The 22,404-nt window shown below is 49.9% G+C and overlaps 8 protein-coding genes across 8 annotated transcripts; 5 read left to right on the plus strand and 3 right to left on the minus strand.

The window, feature by feature from the left end:
• The first annotated feature begins 346 nt into the window (after positions 1 to 346).
• FOBCDRAFT_225395 (ANTH domain-containing protein) lies at positions 347 to 4,716 on the plus strand. The gene is made up of 5 exons (XM_031187045.3): positions 347 to 693; positions 750 to 890; positions 944 to 1,428; positions 1,486 to 3,899; positions 4,141 to 4,716. The coding sequence occupies exons 1-5, from the start codon at positions 659 to 661 to the stop codon at positions 4,225 to 4,227; spliced, it is 3,162 nt and encodes a 1,053-aa protein (XP_031038180.2). The 5' UTR covers positions 347 to 658; the 3' UTR covers positions 4,228 to 4,716.
• Positions 4,717 to 5,615: 899 nt separating this feature from the next.
• On the minus strand, positions 5,616 to 6,423 carry FOBCDRAFT_137157 (mating type protein MAT1-2-3; the record flags this gene model as incomplete). The annotated part of the gene is made up of 3 exons (XM_059607973.1): positions 5,616 to 5,728; positions 5,766 to 6,098; positions 6,156 to 6,423. 3 exons carry the CDS (start codon positions 6,421 to 6,423, stop codon positions 5,616 to 5,618), a joined length of 714 nt encoding a protein of 237 aa, XP_059465107.1.
• Positions 6,424 to 7,972: 1,549 nt separating this feature from the next.
• Positions 7,973 to 8,827, plus strand: FOBCDRAFT_294451 (mating type 1-2-1 protein; the record flags this gene model as incomplete). Its single annotated transcript, XM_054704997.2, has 3 exons — positions 7,973 to 8,169; positions 8,226 to 8,488; positions 8,536 to 8,827. 3 exons carry the CDS (start codon positions 7,973 to 7,975, stop codon positions 8,745 to 8,747), a joined length of 672 nt encoding a protein of 223 aa, XP_054560972.1. The 3' UTR covers positions 8,748 to 8,827.
• Positions 8,828 to 11,977: 3,150 nt separating this feature from the next.
• FOBCDRAFT_225403 (cytochrome c oxidase, subunit VIa) lies at positions 11,978 to 12,935 on the plus strand. The gene is made up of 5 exons (XM_031187035.3): positions 11,978 to 12,195; positions 12,267 to 12,291; positions 12,414 to 12,573; positions 12,627 to 12,634; positions 12,767 to 12,935. Exons 1-5 carry the CDS (start codon positions 12,051 to 12,053, stop codon positions 12,810 to 12,812), a joined length of 384 nt encoding a protein of 127 aa, XP_031038170.1. The 5' UTR covers positions 11,978 to 12,050; the 3' UTR covers positions 12,813 to 12,935.
• A 469-nt stretch (positions 12,936 to 13,404) lies between these two features.
• FOBCDRAFT_251164 (anaphase-promoting complex subunit 5-domain-containing protein) lies at positions 13,405 to 16,190 on the plus strand. The gene is made up of 4 exons (XM_031187034.3): positions 13,405 to 13,509; positions 13,563 to 14,442; positions 14,493 to 14,586; positions 14,638 to 16,190. The coding sequence occupies exons 2-4, from the start codon at positions 13,680 to 13,682 to the stop codon at positions 16,139 to 16,141; spliced, it is 2,361 nt and encodes a 786-aa protein (XP_031038169.2). The 5' UTR covers positions 13,405 to 13,509; positions 13,563 to 13,679; the 3' UTR covers positions 16,142 to 16,190.
• On the minus strand, positions 16,191 to 17,390 carry FOBCDRAFT_225408 (complex I intermediate-associated protein 30-domain-containing protein). The gene is made up of 2 exons (XM_031187032.3): positions 17,100 to 17,390; positions 16,191 to 17,052 (listed from the first exon to the last, which is right to left on the minus strand). Exons 1-2 carry the CDS (start codon positions 17,176 to 17,178, stop codon positions 16,340 to 16,342), a joined length of 792 nt encoding a protein of 263 aa, XP_031038167.2. The 5' UTR covers positions 17,179 to 17,390; the 3' UTR covers positions 16,191 to 16,339.
• A 146-nt stretch (positions 17,391 to 17,536) lies between these two features.
• On the plus strand, positions 17,537 to 18,892 carry FOBCDRAFT_225409 (uncharacterized protein). The gene is made up of 2 exons (XM_031187031.3): positions 17,537 to 17,893; positions 17,997 to 18,892. The coding sequence occupies exons 1-2, from the start codon at positions 17,662 to 17,664 to the stop codon at positions 18,686 to 18,688; spliced, it is 924 nt and encodes a 307-aa protein (XP_031038166.2). The 5' UTR covers positions 17,537 to 17,661; the 3' UTR covers positions 18,689 to 18,892.
• Positions 18,893 to 19,427: 535 nt separating this feature from the next.
• FOBCDRAFT_137591 (uncharacterized protein) lies at positions 19,428 to 21,778 on the minus strand (the record flags this gene model as incomplete). The annotated part of the gene is made up of 6 exons (XM_059607981.1): positions 19,428 to 20,476; positions 20,525 to 20,869; positions 21,039 to 21,179; positions 21,426 to 21,482; positions 21,569 to 21,663; positions 21,717 to 21,778. 6 exons carry the CDS (start codon positions 21,776 to 21,778, stop codon positions 19,428 to 19,430), a joined length of 1,749 nt encoding a protein of 582 aa, XP_059465108.1.
• Positions 21,779 to 22,404: the final 626 nt, after the last annotated feature.

A 22,404-nucleotide genomic window follows, 5' to 3' on the forward strand; every position in this document is an offset into this window, starting at 1 on the left:
CTTAACTTTGAACATTTCATAAAGTATGAGAAAACACCGCTCAGCTCTGATCTTTCATGTAGTCATGCTCCGACAACTCTCCCGAACTTGTAATTATTTCAAGATGCGTCTACCATTATATATATGTGTTTTTACAGAATATACCAGCTGATGCTGTAAAATCATGCCTTGAACCTTTCAAAGTGCTCGTCTAAGTGTGATACCTAATTTGGCCACCAATTCAAGGAAGCTGACTGAAGTCTTCAACAGCCGTGCCCCACACAACGGACGATACGTACCCCGTATGACGCTCGCCTCTTGGCTCTTGCGGCCCAGCCACTGAAGCTACTACGACATCCATCGAATCGCAGAGACGAGCCACGCCCAAGAGTCGCCCAAGATTTGTCAAGGCTGACGACGACCGCGAATACTCGTTCTACAGCCGCATTCTCACAAACCTCAGTCCCTCGATCTCTTTAATCATCCTTTCATTTCCTACGGTTTACTCTCTGCCTAATCTCCTAAGCTTGCGCGGCGTCGGCTTTGCTGGGAAATTGTCTCGTGATTTCCAGGGGCTACTATAGCATCGTCGAAGACCTGACCAACTTTCCTTGCGCAAACATCTTTACCCATTATCAAATAATAGCGTCGCGGAGCTTGCCCGCCACCAATTGCAAACATGGCTGCTGCTGTGCGCGGCACCGAGCATACCAAGTCAGCGACACCGTCACGTTTCATGACCGCCAAGCTAACCCCGTCATCGTGCGCAGAACCGATCAAGAGCTCGCTATCAACATCAAGAAGGCTACAAACGTCGAGGAGATCTCTCCAAAGCGAAAGCATGTCCGAGCATGTATCGTCTATACATGGGACCATCGGTCCTCCGCCGCCTTCTGGTCCGGCATCAAGGTGTACGTCTCATACGTCCTCATCATGACAACTTCCGCTGATCGACTACCAACAGCCAACCTATCCTAGCCGATGAAGTCCAGACATTCAAGGCCCTGATCACGATCCACAAGGTACTCCAAGAAGGCCACCCCAGTGCTCTCAAGGAGGCAATGGCAAACCGCGCATGGATCGATAGCTTGAACCGCGGAATGGGCGGAGGAGAAGGCATGCGCGGTTATGCGCCTCTGATCCGCGAATACGTTTATTACCTACTTGCGAAGCTCTCCTTCCACCACCAGCACCCCGAGTTCAACGGAACTTTCGAGTATGAGGAGTACCTGAGCTTAAAGGCCATCAACGACCCCAATGAAGGCTATGAAACCATCAGCGATCTGATGGTGCTGCAAGATAAGATCGAGCAGTTCCAAAAGCTGATCTTCTCGCACTTCCGAAATGTAGGAAACAACGAGTGCCGAATTGCCGCCCTCGTGCCCCTTGTTCAGGAGAGCTACGGAATTTATAAGTTCATCACGAGCATGCTGCGCGCAATGCATTCAAGTCAGTGACTCACTCCCCCACCCCTCTTTAGGATCCTTAGGGTTAACATCAACAAAGCAACCGGAGATGACGAGGCCCTTGAGCCCCTTCGTGAACGTTACAACGCGCAGCATTATCGCTTAGTTAAGTTCTACTACGAATGCTCAAACCTTCGGTACCTTACCAGTCTCATCACTATCCCCAAGCTTCCTCAAGATCCTCCCAACCTCTTGGCGGAAGATGACGATGCACCTGCGCTACCCGCGCGACCGAAGCAGGAGATTGAGCGAAAGCCGTCTCCCCCGCCCGAGCCCAAGAATGACGCCCCTGATGAGATGAATGAATTCTGGAAGAGCGAGTTGGATCGTCAGAACCGAGAGTACGAAGAGCAGCAGCGCATCCTTGAGCAGCAACAACAACAAGCTCTCCTGGCCCAGCAGCAGGCACAACTTCAGGCTCAACGTGAGTTTGAGCAGCAACAACAGCAACTGATGGAGCAGCAACAGCGAGAGCAGGAGGCGCTCATGGCGCAACAAGCGCAATGGCAAACTCAGGGACGCCTGGCCGAGCTGGAGCGTGAAAACCTGAATGCGCGCGCTCAGTATGAGCGTGATCAACTGATGCTCCAACAGTACGACCAACGAGTCAAGGCTCTCGAGGGTGAGCTGTCGCACATTCAGAACAGCCTTGGCCAGCAAATGAACAGCAAGGATGATCAGATTCGGGCCCTTCAGGAGCAGGTCAACACATGGAGGACGAAATATGAGGCACTGGCCAAGCTCTACTCTCAGCTGCGACACGAGCATCTCGATCTGCTTCAGAAGTTCAAAGCCGTTCAACTCAAGGCGGCCAGCGCCCAGGAGGCTATCGATCGACGTGAGAAGCTCGAGCGTGAGATCAAGACCAAGAACCTCGAGTTGGCCGACATGATCCGTGAGCGTGACCGCGCCCTTCACGACAAGGACCGCGCGACTGGCAGCAGCAAGGATGAGGTTGAGAAGCTCAAGCGCGAACTTCGCCTGGCCCAAGACAAGGCCGATAACCTCGAGCGTAGCAAGGGCAACGAGCTTTCGACAATGCTTGCCAAGTACAACCGTGAGATGGCGGATCTGGAGGAGGCACTGCGCAACAAGACAAGACAACTGGAGGATGCTCAGATGAACCTCCGCGACGGCAGCTCTGACCTCGAGCAGCTCCTCCGTGACAAGGAGGAGGAGCTTGAGGTGTACAAGGCGGGCATGGATCAGACTCTCATCGAGCTCAACGAGCTCAAGATGAACCAGGGTGACACCGACCATGCTTTGGATGGCCAGATCGATGCCCTCATCATGTCCAACCTTGACAAGATCAACGACATTATCGACTCTGTTCTCCAGGCTGGTGTTGCGCGTGTGGATGATGCGCTGTACGAGTTGGATTCCAGCATGCAGGCTGGTAACCAGAATGCGTCTCCCTCTTATGTACTGTCACAGATCGAGAAGGCCTCAGCTAGTGCTATGGAATTTGCTACATCATTCAACAACTTCATCGCAGATGGACCAAATGCGACACATGCCGACCTTATCAAGGCCATCAACGTCTTCTCTGGTGCCATTGCCGATGTCTGTAGCAACACCAAGGGTCTTACCCGTCTAGCTACAGATGATAAGAAGACCGATGCTCTCATGAACGGAACCCGCCAGCCCGCTATCTCAGCTGTACAGTTCCTCCGAGGTCTTCAGAGCTTCCGACTTGAGGGCATGGATCCCTTGCAGAAGACAGACGTGGTCATCAACAGCAACAACGACGTTCAGATGAACTTGCAGAAGCTCAACAAGCTTGTTGAGTCGTTTGCTCCTGGCTTTGGCAAGCTCGCCAACAAGAAAGGAGACTTGGGTGACCTCGTCGACCAGGAGCTCAGTAAAGCTGCAGATGCAATTGCGGCAGCCGCTGCACGACTGGCCAAGCTCAAGAACAAGCCCCGTGATGGCTACTCAACCTATGAGCTCAAGGTGAACGACTCGATCCTGGATGCGGCGACGGCGATCACCAACGCCATTACGCAACTGATTCAAGCGGCGACAGTGACACAGCAGGAGATCGTACAGGCAGGTCGTGGATCGACGTCGCGAACAGCGTTCTACAAGAAGAACAACCGATGGACTGAGGGACTGATCTCTGCCGCCAAGGCTGTGGCGTCGTCGACTAACACTCTGATTGAGACAGCAGATGGAGTCATCTCTGGGCGCAACAGTCCAGAACAACTCATCGTGGCCTCGAACGATGTGGCGGCGTCGACTGCCCAGCTTGTGGCTGCCAGCAGAGTTAAGGCAGGGTTCATGTCCAAGAGCCAAGAAAAGCTCGAGCAGGCCAGTAAGGCGGTGGGTGCGGCATGTCGAGCACTGGTACGCCAGGTGCAGAGCTTGATCAAGGAGCGTAGCCAAGAGGAGGACCAGGTGGACTACTCCAAGCTCGGAGCGCACGAGTTCAAGGTGCGGGAGATGGAACAGCAAGTAAGTTTAGCAGCCTCCCCCGTCATGTGTTTGGCAACCCTTTCCCTTGGTCGCCTCTCTCTCATCTCCCCCTGTCGTGGCATCACATATCACATCACAACTACCATGACACATCGACACCCCTCACAGGTCCAGTTAATTCCCGGGCCAGTGCGTTCGTAACGGTTACTATATCCGGCAAAGTTTATTTTAGACCCCCTCGTGTAAGATGATGGACTGACAAGCCACCAACAATCAACAGGTCGAGATCCTCCAATTGGAGAATGCCTTGGCGTCGGCTCGGCATCGTTTGGGCGAGATGCGGAAGATCTCATACCAAGAAGAGTAAAGGCGCAGATTTGGGTCTGCTGAAGGCATTCGCAGCCTCAGCCTCAATTATCGACACCCGACCAATGATAGCTCAGGAGTGAGACTGCACAACCAAAGGACACACACACACCAACCCCAGAACCCCCTTTGGATAGTAAGGTATTAGAGTTGATGGGGATGGCTTGCACTTGCGTAGCCTTGGTCGATTTTCGTATGGCACGCGGAGGAGAAGAAAGTCTGGGCATTTGAGCATGGACGATTACACTCCCATTTCTTACATTTCATTTCGCGACGCGAGCAAAGACGCGAGATATAGACGGACTACCCGTAACCGTCACCGGTCCGTACAGTACCGGAGGATTTCATGAAGAACGAAAGCCGTGGTCCCTGTCGATGGAACCACGTTTTAGTCCACCTTAGTGTCTGTTGGGCCGGCGATGCGGATAGTGTTTCTTGTGTTACTAGTTAGAAACAGGCGTAGCTTAGCGAAATATGTTCACTTTCCGAATTCCTGGATCTGTAAGACATGTGTTGAGATTCTCGTTTCTTGTGCTGTTGGAGCTGAGTCCGGGGAGTCGGACGGTCAAGCGATTGATTAGGCTCAGACAAGCTGAGAGCCGACACGCTCGCGAAACGAAGTGGTATGCACATGCCTTGACTTCAGTGTTCAATAGCGAACAAGGATCAGGGATACTATTATACACCAGGGTGTCTATATATAGTAGCTTTAATACAACATCAGCGTCCACTTTCTTGCCCAGAACGTCGAGGACCAGGGTCTGCAGACTGTGTGATCTCGCACTGTACCTTAAACCCTGTGTCCTTTAACCGTGAGCATTGCCAAGAGTCTGACAGCCAATCATTCCAGCTTTCAATAGCGTTGCGCTTTCCCACCTTCAGATCTCGTTGTGGGCCGTGCCAAACATTATTCCGACCTCAGCCAAGATATGCAAGGAACACAGAAGATTGGCACGTAACTTCACGATCAATCAATTCACCGTAATTTAGGAAATCCATCAGATTTTTGCATTTCCCTATTCACTAGAACTATTCTCAAGAAGAACAGAAGTGTTCTCTTGAACCATGAATGACCCCTTGGAGGCGGATGATTGAAATGTATTTGTCAATGATACATTACTGTGACGAAACACCATCTAAGCGGGAGTTGATCTTTTTCTGCCCTCAACCATTTCCTAGTCACATCACCCGCTACAACCGAAGAAGCTCTGATGTTCTCGGTGACGAGACGTCAATGTGACAACTGTGCAGGTTGTCCCGTCGCTTGCTATGTCATGTTAGAACTTCCAGTTACAGCGCGTAGATTAACAAACCTTTAGATGAGCACAAAGGTGTTCCAAGAACAAACATTGCCCTCTTGCGAAGTCTTAACGATAGCGATCGTATTCTCTACGGGAAGGGCTGCCATTGATGGATGTTCTGGATTTGTCCGTTCTGGACGACAAATTGCCCAGCATCAAAGATCGTGTCGCTGCCATCCTGGAACGCTGCTACACTGTAAGCTATGGGATGTGTTATGAGAAGGGTGGACAAACTCACCAGAAAGATCTCCTGTGGGACCCCCAGACATGTCGATTGACTGCGTATGCTGAAACGGGCCCGTCCCTCCCGAGTCTGGTGCGACAAGTGCCTGGGCTTGATTGTGAGGCTGCTGTTGGCCCTGGACGGTGTTGATGGGTTGATATGGAGCAGGGAGCTGAAGATTGGCTAAGACTGGTGCGCCGCCAGCATGGAGGACTGTGGGACCTGATGTCCAAGTGTTGTTCACCTGCTGGTTCATTGGGGCTGAGGTTGCCATCTGCGCATTTGAGCTGATAGCAGATTGTGCCTGTGAACTCTCGTCTTCCCAAGTTCCGTCTGGGTTGTAGGCTGCTGATATTTTGTCTGAGTCTTAAGTTCGGAGTTCAGTAAGAGAAACCAAGCGCTTACCTGCCGGGAAGTTGTAGATGTGCTGCCAACAAAGGCCCGTAGCAGTCTGAGTATCAAATGCTAGATTGACTGTGGTGGTCATAAACTGGGTACCGTCTTCTAAAACATAAGCAACGAGGATGATGTTATCGACACGAGACAGCATCTGCCATCGACCCCCGGGAACAGGCGCCAGATGATTGAGAGCTTCCCCATTCAAGAGAGCTTGAATGTCTTGCATCGTGGCTCGACCTGGCATGGGCGGACCGTTCACAGGCTGGGACTCCATGCTTATAGCGAGTGAAGAATGGAGAATATTGAAAAGCAGAATGCTGATATAAAAGAAACTAAACCCAAAGCCCAGAAAGTCTAATTTGGGAGAATAATGTTTGGTGGGTAGGTGAGGAGGGAGAGAGGCCCGGTGAAAGTGATGGGTATGATATGTAGTGGGGGTTCTAGAAATTCGCACTCATGAACAACGCCATCAAACAACCAGAGCATGGATCTAGAGGTGGCGTTTACGCTCCGCCGCCAGGGCTTGGCACTGCCAGTAACACACCAACACTGCCGACCACTCTGTTCATCTAGGATATAAGAAAGTTTCTAGACAACATCAAGAGATTTCCGAATCCATGCATGTCTATCTAAGCATAGTAGTTGTTAGGTTTATTATCTATTTTATAGAGGAACGAGTAGTAGAAACATTGGCTAGTTAAATATAACAATATTTAAGAATTAATCCGCTCTACTTATTTCTCTGTTGCAATATGTGTTAGATTCTTATACTTGGAGTTGAAAAACGAAAGATGAAGTCTACTGAGTATACTGCATCTTAGAGTGAGGTTACTATTTCTGATAAGCAGAGAGCAATAGCAAGTTCAAGTTTGTAACAAAACCTTAACATGGCCTTAGAGGTTGTATCTCATATTTCAAATAGAGTTGCCTTTTTGAACATAATCTTGCATCCCAAGTTATACCATATGATTTATTATACAACGGAATTAGCGCTGGTGAAGTAGGACTGGAATCTACCAGCTGTTGTCGGATGTAGTCATTGACTTCAGTTGATTTTAGGACTGTCGTTAACAAAGACACGGAGAAAGACTCGGGAGAGATGCATATCATAGCAATATCATAGTAGTTCTCAGCACCTGATTTAATGCATCGCAATTACACCTGAATGTGTCTTGAGGAAAGAATTTAAGCTAGAAAAAGTCTGGGATGGAACTCTTAAAATAGGACACCGATTACATGTTACCAATGAACCATAAGAGTATAGATATCTGCTCTCATCTCTTAAAAAGCGATTTTAGACAATTCTATAGCCGGATAGAGAAATCACCTCATCATCTCAATGAAACCTCCTCATCCTCTATTCAAAGAACACCAGGCTCAGGAGAGTAGCCCAGATCGCCCATCCCCTGGCATGCCAAGTATCACTAGCCCATAGCCGGGCCTTGTGGCTTCGCGCAGTGTTGGGCTCCATTGCGCAGCGGAATCGCACAGACCAATGATTCAGACAAAGAACAGTGCGTGGCAGGTGTCTCTCAGGGAATCTAAAAAAGATACGTACACGAAGCCCCACCAACCTCTGGAATGCCCCACACTCTTGCATCAATAGAGAAACAATAAGACGTTCAGTCTTTTGTTGCAAAGCGGCGTTTGCAGAGCACTGCTACAAATGCCCGGCATGACTGCTTCTCTTCTTTTCTTTTCTCTCCTCCTCACAACACCAAATATTCTGAATTTCATTTCGAGTTCCTGAAACCGCTCTAAGAAGATTTCTCTCATCTCTTACAACGCCAGCAGGATCAGCTTGAATCTCAACAACCACGATCATGGCCAACTTCATCTTGATGCCACCCGGCGCTTCCAGCCCCATCGTCTTCACCAGCAAATGGACACTGGAGCATATCGATAGCATCTACCAGCGCCTTCATACTGACAGCAAGTCGAGCAAGCTTCTCAAAATCCTCCCTTCCCTCTACAACGAGTTGGATGTCGGTGCCAAAGCCGGGTTTGCCAACCTCTACATGTAAGTTTATTTGTCACGGAACTCATCACCTGAATTTACTGACGACTCTCAAACAGGGTTGAACTTGGCATGCCCGTTCTATATGCTCGCGACACTCAGAACAACTGCTACTACCTTGGAGCTCCTTGTGACTTCTTCGCTAAGGGTGGAATGCTGGTCAGCATCCCCGGTGCCGCTGAAGTCATTTTCGTTCACCGTCCTGAGAAACCTGCTTTCCCTGCCAAGATCCCACGACCTCCCAATGCCTACATTCTTTACCGTAAGGAACGTCACCAGTCGATCAAGGCTCAACGCCCCGACATCACCAATAATGAAATCTGTAAGTAGTTTATGCCCATTTACAAGACATCACTGACATCGTTTTAGCCCAGGTCCTTGGCCGCCTCTGGAACTCCGAGACCCGTGAGGTTCGCGCACTCTACAAGCAGATGGCGGATCAGAAAAAGGCCGAACATCGCCGACAGTATCCCGACTACCAGTACCGCCCTCGTCGTCCTTCTGAGCGACGCCGTCGCAACAATGCTTCATCTGACAGAAGTACAGCGGCTACTACTGGTACACAGCAGATTACCGCTTAAGAGGCTCATATCGGAACTTCTTCATCTCGATGAGCACTGGCCATCTTTGTGACCTTGAGCATAATCCTCAGACGACAAACGTAAGTCGAAGGATACAAAGCTGGACAGCAGTCACTAATTCATATTGATGCAGAGAGACTGGAATGAATTGCTTGTCGTTTACCCAATCTCGGTTGCCTGGGTTTGGGACATAGATGAAGGAAGCGATGTATTTGTGGATTTGACGATACCCGTGGATTGCAAGCAGCGCAACCCACTCGCTTTGTTTATTGTTGCACTAGGTAATAGGACGCATCTCTTCTCTGGAGACAGGAAGCCTAATGGATAGGTAGCTAGCACGTTGACGACGTATCGCGTTGTTCTGTGGTGGACAGAAGATACAATAGAGACCAAAGACTCAACTCTATCGTGGTTACGATGCTATCGGTGACATGACAACTTGGTACTGTTGATCGTAACACATATAAGTTCCCTACCGGGCAGCTCTTAACGTAGTGTATATACAAAATTCCCAACCAGACTCTTGCACTCCCAGGTCCTCGAATTTCCATCATGAGCCAGTCCAATCACTGCTCCATATGAATGTACTGCAGCGCCACTCCGAGTTTCTCTCCTTCTCTCCCGATGGTCCTAGCGGTCGCGGACAGATGTAGAACATTCGACCTGTAATGTCATCAAAATTAGCTTTCTGAGTTTGACTCTGCATCGGCAAGCGACGTTGCAGCCGCGGCGTTGTGTAACGGCAACGCCACCACATGCACTTTGGATCAGCTGCCGCTGTAAAACGTACCACAGTTGACTCCGGGCTTCTTGGTGGTGAAGCTGATGCAGGGTTCGTCGTGTTCACATCTTGGTGCAACCCTCTTACCCAGCAGCTTGGACCACGACTCCTTGGCCTCGATCGGGTCAAACACCCTGTCAGAGGGGTCGGGATCCTTGCCGCGTAGAGGGACGGTTGGTGATGACTTTTCTGTAGGTGTAGCCTGCGGGGTATTCGATAGTCTCTGCGCGCTTGCTGGCGCTTTTCCTGATCCTGCAGGTTTCTTTGTTGTAGATGGTGTCGAATTTGCCGCTACTAGCTCTGCCTTACCATCTTGAGCCGCGGGAGCTTTTGGCTTGAAGAATCCCTGTAATGTTCGTTGGCCCTGCGCCACCTTGCTCTTGGTGTCGTTAGCGCCTGTAAAAGACTTGGTCTTCTTGAACGGTCGACTCGTCGTGTCAGCGGCCGTTCCAGGTCTTTTGGAGCTAGGTTGAGACGCTGAAAGCTTAGTTGAGTTGGTAGTCTCGCCCAGCCTCGGTGTGGAGGAGGCGTTGGTTGGTGACCCTGAAGCTTCTTCTGCTTTGTCGAGTGACCCTGAGGCGCTACTATTTCCGTTCTTCAAGGGTTCTGCAGGTGTGTCTGTCCTCGTCGGCTCCCGTGGAGGGGCGGCTTTCTTTGTGAACATATCGCGGATGCTCTGCCGGCGGTCAAATTCTGGTATCAGCTTTGAAGACAAAGGAAGATGATCCTTTGGGCTCCAGTCTCGAAGACGCTCGTCCCCGTTGAACATACCCGGGGGGTTCATCATCTCGAGCAACGCACACTCTTTGTCGCCCACCGTCACTTTGTCCGACAAGTTCGCAAAGACCGGGCAATGGTCAGATCCCATCAAACCCTCCTGAATATTGGAGTAGTTGAACCAGCTCTTGATGCCATCGCTGCACAAGACGTAGTCAATCCGGCTGCCGTTGTTTGCAGGTCGTGTGTTCCGCTTGGTATCCCAACATGTGTTCATCCCCACTCGCTCCGGGTGGAAGCAACGACAGAGGTCCCAGAGAACAGGCTTTTCACGGCCTTGGTCTCTTTCGCCTAGCACACTTCCCTCAAATATGAGTTGGTTGAAGATGCGCCGCACAGGTGCGTTCATCCAGTCGCTGAGATCAATCCCTTCCTTGCGTAGTGTCTCTGAAACATTGGTTGAGTCAAGCTCGGAGCGAACGACATTCAAGTCACCGGTGAGGATGACCTGCTTGCCTGCGGCGACCAAGTTCCGTATTCTCACTTCCAGTGCTTGGAAGAAACCAGTGCGAAAGTCATCACGAGTCTCATCTCGGGTTGCAGGGCTGTAAACTCCAAAGAGCACAAAACCTGGAAACTCGAGAATGACACAGCGGCCTTCAGAGTCAAGAGTCGCCTCGTCGATGATGCCGTCAAGTTGATCGGGCCGGGGGTAGCAACCAATTTGCTGGTCTTCAGGGAGGTCGCGATATCTGGTTGTAGACTTGGGAGCTGTCAAGATGCCGGTGACGCCTTCTTCTGCTCGTATAGGTGCACATTTTGAGTTGCGTGTGTAGATAGCGACGCCAGAGTATCCTGAAGATTGTCAGGTGTTGTGGCGACCAAATGAGAGTGAGTGCCGTACCTTTCTTGTGCTTCGGTAAGCTGAAGAAGACATCCCAGCCGGGAACAAGAACCATGTCATCTTGAAGGTCCTTTCGCTGGATCTTGGTCTCTTGCATAACAACAATGTCTGCTTCAAGAATCTCGAACATAGCCTGCGTGGTTGTGAGTTGAGGAGGTCAGGTGTAGGTTGTGAGATGAAGAGGTGTACTTGAAAGGTTCTCTTTTCTCTCCAAGGTTGATAACCGAAGGGATTTCTATGATGACGAATCATTAGGGTGAGTTTTAGGGTTGCTGACTGTGAATCACGAACCGGATGCCATTGACTGCAGATGGTGTTAGTGGAAGGGCCAAGAAAAGAGCGGCCAAACTCACCATTCCAGGTGGTTATCCGAAACGTCATGATTGCAACTTATGAGATGTGGGATTTGGTGTTGAAAAGTCTCATAGAGTATCAGAAGCAAATCCCTTGAGCGCCTCACGTCTCATCCCGTGGTACTGACGATGTGGAGATCATGAGCTGAAGGATGAAGGAACTTCGCGATAGGTTGGAGAGAAGGGCGAATTGGCAGTTATAGAGAGATATATTGGGGAGAGATCGTCGTATATAAGCCCTAAAGAAGAAATCAGAAGCGCGAGAATCGTTGAGCTCAAGTAATTGCCGTTTAACAACAAGACACTCGAAGTAAGAGGCCGCGATCCCTACAATGACGCAGAGCCCCACCGCGTGGTGTTGAGCCTTCGATGTCGCGCCCCCAGCACGAGATCACGTGCGCACTGTCATCGGCTGGGGGAAATTGGTACCTTACAATTGAGGCAACTTTCATTGGCGGTTCTAACCGAGCTTGTTAAAGAATGACCTGATCACAAACTTGCCTTAGACTCACCAACCGTCAAAGCGAACAACAACGTCGTCGTCCACAATGTCCGCCGTACGATTCACCCGCGCTGCCACGCGCGCCACTGCGCAGCTCCGCGCTCCCCTCCAGCGCCGATTTGCCAGCACCACCGAGAACGAGTTCATCAAGGAGCGTCAGCACATCAAGGAGCACGCTGTCGGTACCACTGGTGAGTCGACACCCGACGACGCAGGATTGGGTCAATTGGAAGCTTTGGATGTGGTTGCTGACGATGGACAGAGCTGTGGAAGAAGATCTCCCTCTAGTACGTCCGAATCCGAACCCTTGAGCGAATTACGAATCTGGCGTCGAACCCGGAGTATCGGAAGTTGGAGTTGATGAGGTCGTGATTATGCGTTGGGATAGCAATGGCTAACAAGATCGAAGTGGTGTCGCCCCCTGCCTTATCGCCGCCGGTGCCAACGCCTACTGGCTTTGGAACGAGCATTGGGAGCACTGGAACCACATGCCTCCTCTGGAGGAGCGCACCGAGTACCCTTACCAGAACATCCGCACCAAGAACTACCAGTGGGGTAACGGTGACAAGGTGAGTTTGGAATGGATATTCTGGTTCAATGGCACTTTACTAACATTTCACAGACTCTCTTGTAAGTTGTGACATCATTCCGGGCAAGAGCTTCAAAAGAGCTTCAAGAAGCTTGGATGCCAGCTCTCACGCCATTGAGCTCCGAGCTGTCATGCTCTATGACGTTTGTGAGTATCATACTAACTATGTACAGCTGGAACGACGAGGTCAACTACCACAACAAGGACAAGGCTTCCTAAGTATGATCTGTCGACAGCTCATGCGTTGGACAATTGCTGGACTACTCCGTCATGGACTACTCCCTCTGGAGATACCTTGTACATGTTCCCTAGACTCGAATTGACTGATTGTTGAAATCTTAACCATCGCTCCTAAGTATGCTGAGGGACATGAAACTGGATGTGCCGTCAAGTTTCGACTATTATCATAAAAAATGCCTGCAAGTTTTGTCGTAAAAACCACCAACAACAAGTCATTTCCCCGCTAGTTCTAACTGAATTTACTCTGTATTCTTTTCCAAGCATGTTCTAAATATTGTCTTGACATTATCCACGCTCATTGTTCTCTTCATCTGGCTCCCATGCTTCAGATTCGGGCCTTAGACAGATTTTACGTAAGTCAAGAACTTAAGTTCAACGGAACATTGTATCGACTATATAATGCATCCGGGTTGGATTAATATGATTAGAATCGTAACCAATTCACTGTATATTCTAGCTCTGCCCTTTGGACGTCGTGATACATATCCACCAATTGAGATTGTGTCATCCCACTTTAAGTCGCCTTGACAGGGATACTCCGAAGATGCCCCGACCAAACAACAAACACCAGTAACGAAACACTCTACAACCAGACGCGCCAACCGAGAGGAACAGTTGATATCCTCATCTAATGGGAGCTTGTTGACGCAGATGGGAAGGTCAGAATATCATTAAGGTAGCTAGATTATATCTGGGCAGGAGTGACCTAATCTGTTAACAATTCGACAGGCGCGTCTTGGTGCCGACTTGAAGGGCGCTGGTTTGAACCCTTCTCACTCTATGACTGTTCGCATCTTCATCATTCACCATCACTCATAATAATAGTGCGATTGGTTCCGGCTAAAAATGGCCCGCTATCTCAACCCGGCCAAGATTGGCCTTCTCGCTCTCGTAGAGCTCTACGTTGAAGGAGCTGTACCAAGTGATGCTATCCTTCCTGTGCTCTCTTTCGTCACCTCTCATCTTGTGGATCATTCTTCACCAAAAACATCCGCCGATCAGTCCGAAAGATGGAGCAAGGCAGAGAAAACCGTCAGCCTCGTCATAAGCATTAAAGAGTTTGAGAAGCTTCTTGGGAGCTACCCCTTTCTCATGGGCATGCCTGGACGGAGGTTATGGGACCAGTTCTTGGGCAAACTATGGGATATCAACTCATTGGACGCGCTGCACAAATTTTTCGACAACCTATCCGGCTTGTTGGCCAAAACCAAGGAGGAGCGTCAGAGACTGGCTGAGTTGGGCCAGCCAGTGGAAGAGGAAGAAGGCATCAGGCTCTCAGCGAACTCTCCCTTTGGGGCTTTTGTGCGCAGATCGCGACTTGAGTACCAGCGATTACGCTTCCACGACTGCACAGAGCTATGGAAACATTTCGTGCGATATCGACAACCAACAGCCCCTTATCTCAAGCGCAAGATCCCAGGCTTCGGACGGCTGAGTTTCGACAATGTTCTCTTGGTGGGCGAGCAGGAAGATTGGGACCTCAAGAGCGTTATGGACTTGGCCTCTGTGGCGTACGGTGATATGCTCACAGGAGACCAAAGTGGATCGCTCCCTGTGAGCACAGATGACATCGAGAGCCTCCTGGAGTTCCAAATCGAGCAGATGCAGAGTCAGTCATTCTCAAACCCCTTCTGTTACTTTGCGTGCTGACATAGTTAGAATTTGGAAACAGAATACCCCTCGAAATCCGTCATCAGTTTCATGATCTACTCAACGACAGCTATCTCATTCCTAGTCTCACACATTATCTCAAGTTTGTTGTCTTCTATCAACATCAGTGAGCCTTTTGGCTAACATGAGGCAGATTCCTTGATGCGTGGAGAGCTGGAGACTATCCCACTGCATTCGACTATCTGCACCGCTACTTTGACTACACCATGCAGAACAGAGATCGTCTGTTCTACCAATACGCTTTGATGAACTTGGCTGTTTTGCAAGCCGACTTTGGTTGTTACAAAGAAGCTGTAGCAGCCATGCTTGAAACCGTGTCGACAGCGCGAGAGAACCGAGACATGACTTGCCTCAACTTCGCCTTGAACTGGCTCTTCCACTTCGGTCGTGCACATCCCGATCTCGTCCAGAATTTGGAATCGAACAGCCTGCTCGGTACTGGCAAAGAAAGCTTGGCCTTTCTCCGTGTTAAGGCCAGAGAGACAGGGATGTTCACGCTATGGAGCTCTGTTCTCCTCAGCGAAGCAAAGCTCGGACTATTGAACGGTGACAGTGTGGCTACGGCTTTTGAGTCAATTGTGCGAAGCTCTCACATCATCGTAGAGAGGAACATGAACAACATGTTTGGGTCACACCTTTCTCTCACTTCAGCTCTATGGGACAGGCTTGGGCTCTCGACCCTGTCGTCAGCGACCTGCGAGGTCTTCCTGAAATGCCACGCCCGCAATGCCATCTTCGATGATGAGCTGAAGTTGACTTGCCGACTCGCTCTATTACTTGCTTCACGAGGAAAATATGACGATGCAATGACTAAACTGGAAGACTTGGAGGATAATTCACTGAGATCCTGGAAGCCCAGTCAGTATTGGCACAAGTACCGAGGTGTCATCAAGCTGAAAAGAGACTTACATCACAACAATCTCGAAGGAGCTGAACGGCTTCTATCTCAGATCCTCCAATCAAAGACGGATGACCTTGAACCTGATATGGCGTTTTTGGTGGACACCCTCCACATTGACTATCTCACTCGTCGTGGAGATCTTCAAGCAGCCTTTGCAAAAGTCGACAGTATGATGTCGCAACTAGAGAATGAGAAGAAGGATGTGGTACTCAAGGTCAAGCTCCTACTCCTAAAAGCCTCCCTTCTTGACAAGTGTGGCCGGCCGCAACGAGGGTTCACAACAGCGATGCGGGCAGCGAGTATATCGTGGGGAGCTCGTCTCATACCCTGCCTCTGGCAGGCGATTGGTTCTGTGTCGAATATTTTGGTCTCTTTGAAGGAATTTGAAGCAGCTTCTCAGCTTCTGTTGGCCGTCATACCCCGTTCCCTGGAGTGTGAGACTGAGAGTCTGACAGCCCAGCTCTACAGCTACCTCGCCGATGCCAACATGGGACTTGCTGGTAATTGCGAACCCAAGTCAGCCAAACGATCGGAATACATGACAAAAGCTCTCGCAGCTGTACAGAAGTCTTTCGATCATTACTCAAGCATCGAAGACATCAACATGCAATGCCAAATGATGGCAAAGAAGGCAATGATCATGAAGCTGACTGGGGATATGGTTCTGGCTGCAGACTACGCCGCAGCGTACGTGTCATTGCGGAAAACTGCTGAATCACTCAGTCTTGACGGGTAGGAGTTGGTAATGGCAAATATAAATCATTGGCATGGCTAGAAACGAGATATGGGAGTTCATTATACCATTTATTTATACAGGGACGGGGCAATATTTTAGCAAGCCCTAGAGAGGATTCCTATCCAAGAACATGAAGCTTTACGAATACACACGCAATGATGCTATATCCCCCATATAACACCAAGAATGCTTGTTTGTCTACCACCGTACTTTTTCGCCCTTCTTGTTCCTTAGCTGGCCTCCCTCTGCCACAGTCTCAGCCTTGGGTTCTTCTGTCACTTCTACCTCACTGGGATCATTGGTGGCCCACACTCTCTCGATACACAGCTCAAACGGACCATCAACACGATCTGTTAGTCCAATACCCACGGTCAAGACCTTCTGTCGAAGCATCTCAGTCTGAGGTTCCACCACAAAGCCGTGATTCGTCCTGACAAAGTCGTTCCATTTTATCAACACTGTTTCCCATTGGCCTGGACGCTTAGGGAATAATCGATGTTGATGTAAATCTGATGGTTCGACACTCTCGGTTTGTAAGTTGACGAAGTAACTGCGGCCATCTGACTTGACACGCAGGGCGAGGTAGATGTATGGATCGATATCCCACATGGAACGGCCAAAAGCAGTGGGCCTCTGGTCTGGGGATCGAAAGCCGGCAAAGCCAGTTCGTTGGATATTGGGGCGGTCGGAGGGGAGGCGAGTAGAGATGTTGCCATGAAAACGGGCATAGGCGGAGGGTATCTTGGGGTCGTTGTTGATGTCGGTGGACTTGTGGAAGTCGAAATTACTCTCTGAGAAGCCACCGATGGTCTTGTCAGTCATGACGATGCAGTCGCGGACGCTATCGGCGGTGTTGAACTCGTAAAGAGGCTTGGGCTGTGTAGCGCCTTTGATGGCCTCGAAGCTCACAGCTGCGACAGTTAGCTCCTCAACATTATGAAGCTTGAGTGGGATCTACCTATTTGCGTGCGCCGTCTGAGCTCATCCATACTTCGGCCGAAGAAGCCTCTTGAGAAGAGTGTTTGTGAGGCCCTCATGATGGGCAATTTTGGTGTTTAGATATGATATCGAGTTTAAAGCTGTCGCAAGTAGTTTACTAGAGCCCAATTGGCTCACCGAGAGTCTGATAACATGAGATATAAGCAGGACCACAGTAAAAAGACTAAAATTGGCCCTTTGGTCGAATTTCAGGCCGTGGAACTATGATGCCGTTGTGAAGTTGCGGTTCTGCAACTGGGGATGTTGATAATCTACACATGTCTAGCATGTGCTAACTGGCCCAATTCAAGCTGGAGATCCCCCACATTTTCACCACCCACCGGCATCGGTCGGCGGGGCATATTTGATCCGCCATCAGTCCAGAACCCAAGAAATTCTTCGACGGCCGAAGACATAGTTTGCCGAAGCCAGCTCAAGCTCGATAATGACTCTGCGCCGCGGGTAACCACCGGGTGTCCCTATAAACCACTTCCACGTCTCGATTCTCTCGGTCCAGCAAACTCGTAACAAAAGGTTCGCCAATGTCTTCCTCGGCAATGGCGCTACGCCCGGCCGCTCTGCGCCAGAGCGTTCTCGGAGCGGCGAGGGTACAATGTCGACACATGTCGATGCCCTCCAAGGGAAAGATTCTGCGAGAGATGCAGAAGGCGGCTTATAAGGATACCAAGAAGACGGATACTCAATCGATGTCGGCGATTCAGAAGAAGGCCAACGATGAGTACTTTAAGGGTGGAGGTGGCCCTCTATTTCCTGGTGAGTTATGATGGGGATTATTAGGATCCCAGGCTTCTCGATGCGCCAATCGAGGCTGTAGACAAGTAATTTGAACCATGAGAGAGGACTAACAGCGCAAAAGGCACATTCGTCTCTCTCCCATTCTCACGATACCCCTCCGGCGCCTCCAATCTCTTTAACTACTCATGGTACCGACTCCGACAATTTGGATTCGAATACTTCTCCCTCCTCCAGATGAAACTCAAGTCTATGCCTGACTGGACAACACGGCCAAAGTGGAAGATCGCCCGAAGCAAGATTGCACCCACAGCGAAGAATATGTACATTGAGATGCTCGGGGCTTTTGCTGCTGGTGACAAGGCCGCTGTCAACGAGTTATGTCTGGGTCAATTCGGAAAGAAGCTCATCGCCGCTATCGATCGTCGAAATCCCGCTGAACGTGTTACATTTGAGCTTGTCAAGCTCAATTCGACATGGGCGTACCCTCGTGTGATGGCACACCAGGTCCACAACGTAAACCCTCACGATAAGGAACACAGCACAGAGCAGGCCGTTGTTGCGATTGCCTCAACACAAAAGGTAGCGAAATACAAGAAGGCCACCGGCGAGCTCATCCCCGGAAGCACAAAGGTGCAGGACAAGATGGAATACGTGGTAGTCTCACGACAGATCAGCGAGAAGACATTCCAGGCTGGGCCATGGCGTATATGGGGAACCATTTCTCCAACAACACTAGAGGCGTTCCAGGAGGAGCAGGATTGGATCACCAGGGAGCAGGCCAAGCGAGCTGGATGGGAAGGGCCTCTGAAATAAAATAAAAAAAAGGTGCAAAATTGTATAAATGCGCTGTAATGCTCATGATGTTAGTGAGCGGAGGAGGGAACATGTAAAATGAGAGTGTATATTGTACGATGGGCATGTTTTGTACTATATTTTAGAATACCTTTGCATTGAGACCGGCGAACGGACGGCTATCAAGTTCTTCTCCAATTCAGTTCAAGGGATCAATTGTTGATATGTGTGATGGTGCAATTGAGAGCATGTTTGAAGATCATATGCAAAATGTGACATTGAAGACAGTATTGTTGAAAGGCATATGAGAGCAGGTCGTTTGATTTGGCATTGGGTGTTGTACAGTGGTATTTCTGCTGGATTATGAAATACTGGGGATGCCATGTTCTAGATTGTCATTATGGTATTCCTGGCGTCTTATCATAGAAACCGAGCGCTATCACCAGGCAGGTTATGGCCTGTCCTGGCTCCGTGTTCATCGGGACAAAATAATTGATTAAGCTGGCAGACGTAGTAATTCACATGCTATGCGAGTTCTGAGCTAGTGCTGCAGGTCTGTAAAAAGGTTACAGCATGGGAACTACCGAGTTGAACAATTAGGTTTAGGCTGAAATACTGGTGTAAATCTTCTTGATTAACCTGTCGATTACTTTTCGCCAAACCTTCCAACCACGAAACCGATGTTATATCAAACCCCCAATTGATTGCCAAACTTTTATGATAGAACAGAATCCAGAGGCATCTGCTTAGTGTCCCCCTTTTAAAAGAACTTGCCAGGTGTCGAAGAAACGAGGTTCTCAGTGGGGACATCCTCCTCCGTGCTTGAAGGACGAAGGTCCACGGGGCGATCAAGAGCATCAAAGCGATGCCCTCGGATCTTTGCAGACATGTACTGGTAAGAAAGACGGAGGGCAAGAGCACCACAGCCCCAGAGAAGACTTCCGACAGGGGCAGCGACGAAAGCGCCAAAGGCACTCCAGTCATTGCCGTAGAGACCCTTCTGCACAAGGAGAAGCTCACCGGCCTCCTGAGCGTTGCCGTAGTAGATGCATCCAAAGATGAAGACAGTCAGGATACCTCCGAGACCACCGACAACGACCTCAAAGCCACGCCACCAGTAGAACTTGTCGACGAGACCGATCACCAGGACGGGAATTGTAGCAGCGGAGATGAGATCGGTGATGAGCCAGATCTGAAGAACGGAGGGGGCCTTGAGAGCGATGACGATGACAGGGATGATGATGAGAACGACAAAGGCACGGATGTACCAGATGTTGAGCTTGTTGCGGAAGAGATCGTTGGAGCCGGAGGAGACCATAGCAGACTGAAGACTGTCAAAGGCAGCTGTGCTCATGGTGACGACCATGACGAGCACAATGCCAACAACCCAGCTAGGAAGGGTCTCGAGGAGCACGAAAAAGGCGACTGATCCAGAACCAGCAGCATCCTCGAGAGACAGAGCCCCGGACCAAACGGCGATGAGACCAGTGGAACCAACAAGAGTGAGGATACACAGAATGACGATAGTGGCGATGGTGGTACCGATTCGAAGATCCTTGTCAGTCTTGGAGGCGAAGGTTCGGAGCCAAAAGGAGGAGAGGAAGAAGTCGTTGGTCAAGACGGCAACGGGGAGGATGTACAGAAGCTGCCAGCCGAGGAGGTTGGATTTGGTGAGACCAGACTCCTCGATGAGAGGTCGCTGAATCTCTGTCTTCGCGCCAATGGTGATGGCGGCGATAATGACGAGACCGATAACCATGGTACCCTGGGCAACATCGGTGATGAACGAGATTCTGAATCCGCCGAGGGCTGTAGACTGTCAGACAAGTCATCTGACCGCAACGCAGGGAAACTCACAGGTATAGATAGTTGTGACAGCGCACTGAACAATCATAACCGGAAGAGGCTTGAGGCCAGTCATGGCATTAACAACCTGTCCAATGGCCGACAGCTCACCAACCATGTACAAGAACAAGGTCACAAGAGACATGAAGCTCAGATACAGCATAGTGATAACACCGTATCGCTGGCGAGTCCACTCGGTGAGGACGAAACCCTCAGGGCATCGTCGTCGGATGATAGGGCCAAGGTATCCAAAGATGAGCATGGGCAGCGATGACGCAAGAGCGTAGACGATCATGCCCTGGACACCAGAAATGGTGGCCAGCTCAGGATACGAGAAGAGAATACCGGATCCGAGAGCTACAAGAGTCAGTTGTCATTCCAACGTTATAGGGGGGCAGGGGATAGATTGGAGCGGCAACACTTTTCCCACGCAAGCATTAACTTGATCGAGTATTTACGGTACAATCTCAGCTTCGTCGTCGCACGCCAGGATCTCCTCAGAAAGGTCACATCTGCCATCGCAAACATGCTCTGAGGTTGGATCCAGACGATACGTCAACTCGGCGCCCGTAGTGAGCCGCATCCTCTCCCCCCAGCCTCCCGAGATTGCCTCTCTGGAGCAGGTAGTTCGAGTAGCCGAGCTCAGCTGAGAGTGACCTCAACTGAGCTGGATGGGGTTAGTAGCAACAGAGTCTGAGAGCAACTCAGGAGGGGTAGGGGGGAGAGAAGGAAGATCTTCTTTCAATGTACGAACCTGCTCGTTCATCTTCTGACTGGTATATACTCGACCGAGAAGTTTCAGGCTGTAGTCTCTGTGCGAGGTCTCACAGCCGTGTTCTTCGTTTTTGCTGGCATGTTGCAGTTTGCCACCGCTCCGGAGTGTTGAGGCAGGAGCTCTTTTGGCTCTACTCACCGGAGGCGATGAAGTTGAGGGCCAAGGGGAAGGCTGTTATTGTGGTTAGTTTGTGTTCTCTGTAGTTTGAGCTGAAAATTGAGATGTCTGTGAGTGGAGGGGGCAAAAAGTTGCCTTGTCATCTCCCACAAGCATTTTGTAACTGGGAATTTCCTGACCCGTCTGAGTTCCGTTTCCTGAAAGGAAATCGGCCTTTGACTGATTTCTCATCTTCCAAGCAATGCCAGTTCCCATCAGCCTGTTCTGATAATTAGCTTCAATACGAAAATGTAAGCGAGATCGGAGACAAACAGGAAGAGGGCATAAGTGACATAGATGACGGCATTGGACGCCGTGTACGAGGGAAAACCCATTGTGAGTTAATTTCAAGTTGACGATTCTTCGTTGATGAGATGCGTTTGTATCTTCCTTCGGTTGAAATTATCAATTGACGTGGTGTAAGTGAAGAGGAAGAGAGAGGGCGAGAAAAATTGCAACTCAAGTCAATTAAAAAAGTCGCTCCTGGCCTGGTATGATTAGTTAGCGTAGGAATAGAACCTCCTTCTACACCCGATTTAGTAACGTTCTATCGCCAAATTGACTGCATAGAGGAAATCTGGACCATCAAATGCTTGTCGCTTTTACTACGGAGAGTGGGGGTCACTGTAGCATCCCTGGGGCCACTGTAAACCGCATGATCACGGCCCACGATGGATGATCGGCCGACGCTGAATTTACCTGAGGGACATCATGTCATATCATATCATTCATTGGATGTGGCAACTTTCGGCCCTTTTTGTCGGTCTCAGTCATATCGTCACATCATCACTCACTCACTCTTTCATTCACAATTGCGTGCATTGGGGAACAGGGAGGAACAAGAGTTTTGGTGGGACAAAGTCCCATTCGTGGGATTGCTCCCTTGTTCTCTTTTTTTGTGCTTTTCTAGGGGGTCGACAGTATATATCAAAAACAGTAAAGAGAAGAAAAGAAAAGAAAC

Source organism: Fusarium oxysporum, chromosome VI, assembly GCF_013085055.1.
Source record: "Fusarium oxysporum Fo47 chromosome VI, complete sequence".
NCBI lineage: Eukaryota > Fungi > Ascomycota > Sordariomycetes > Hypocreales > Nectriaceae > Fusarium > Fusarium oxysporum.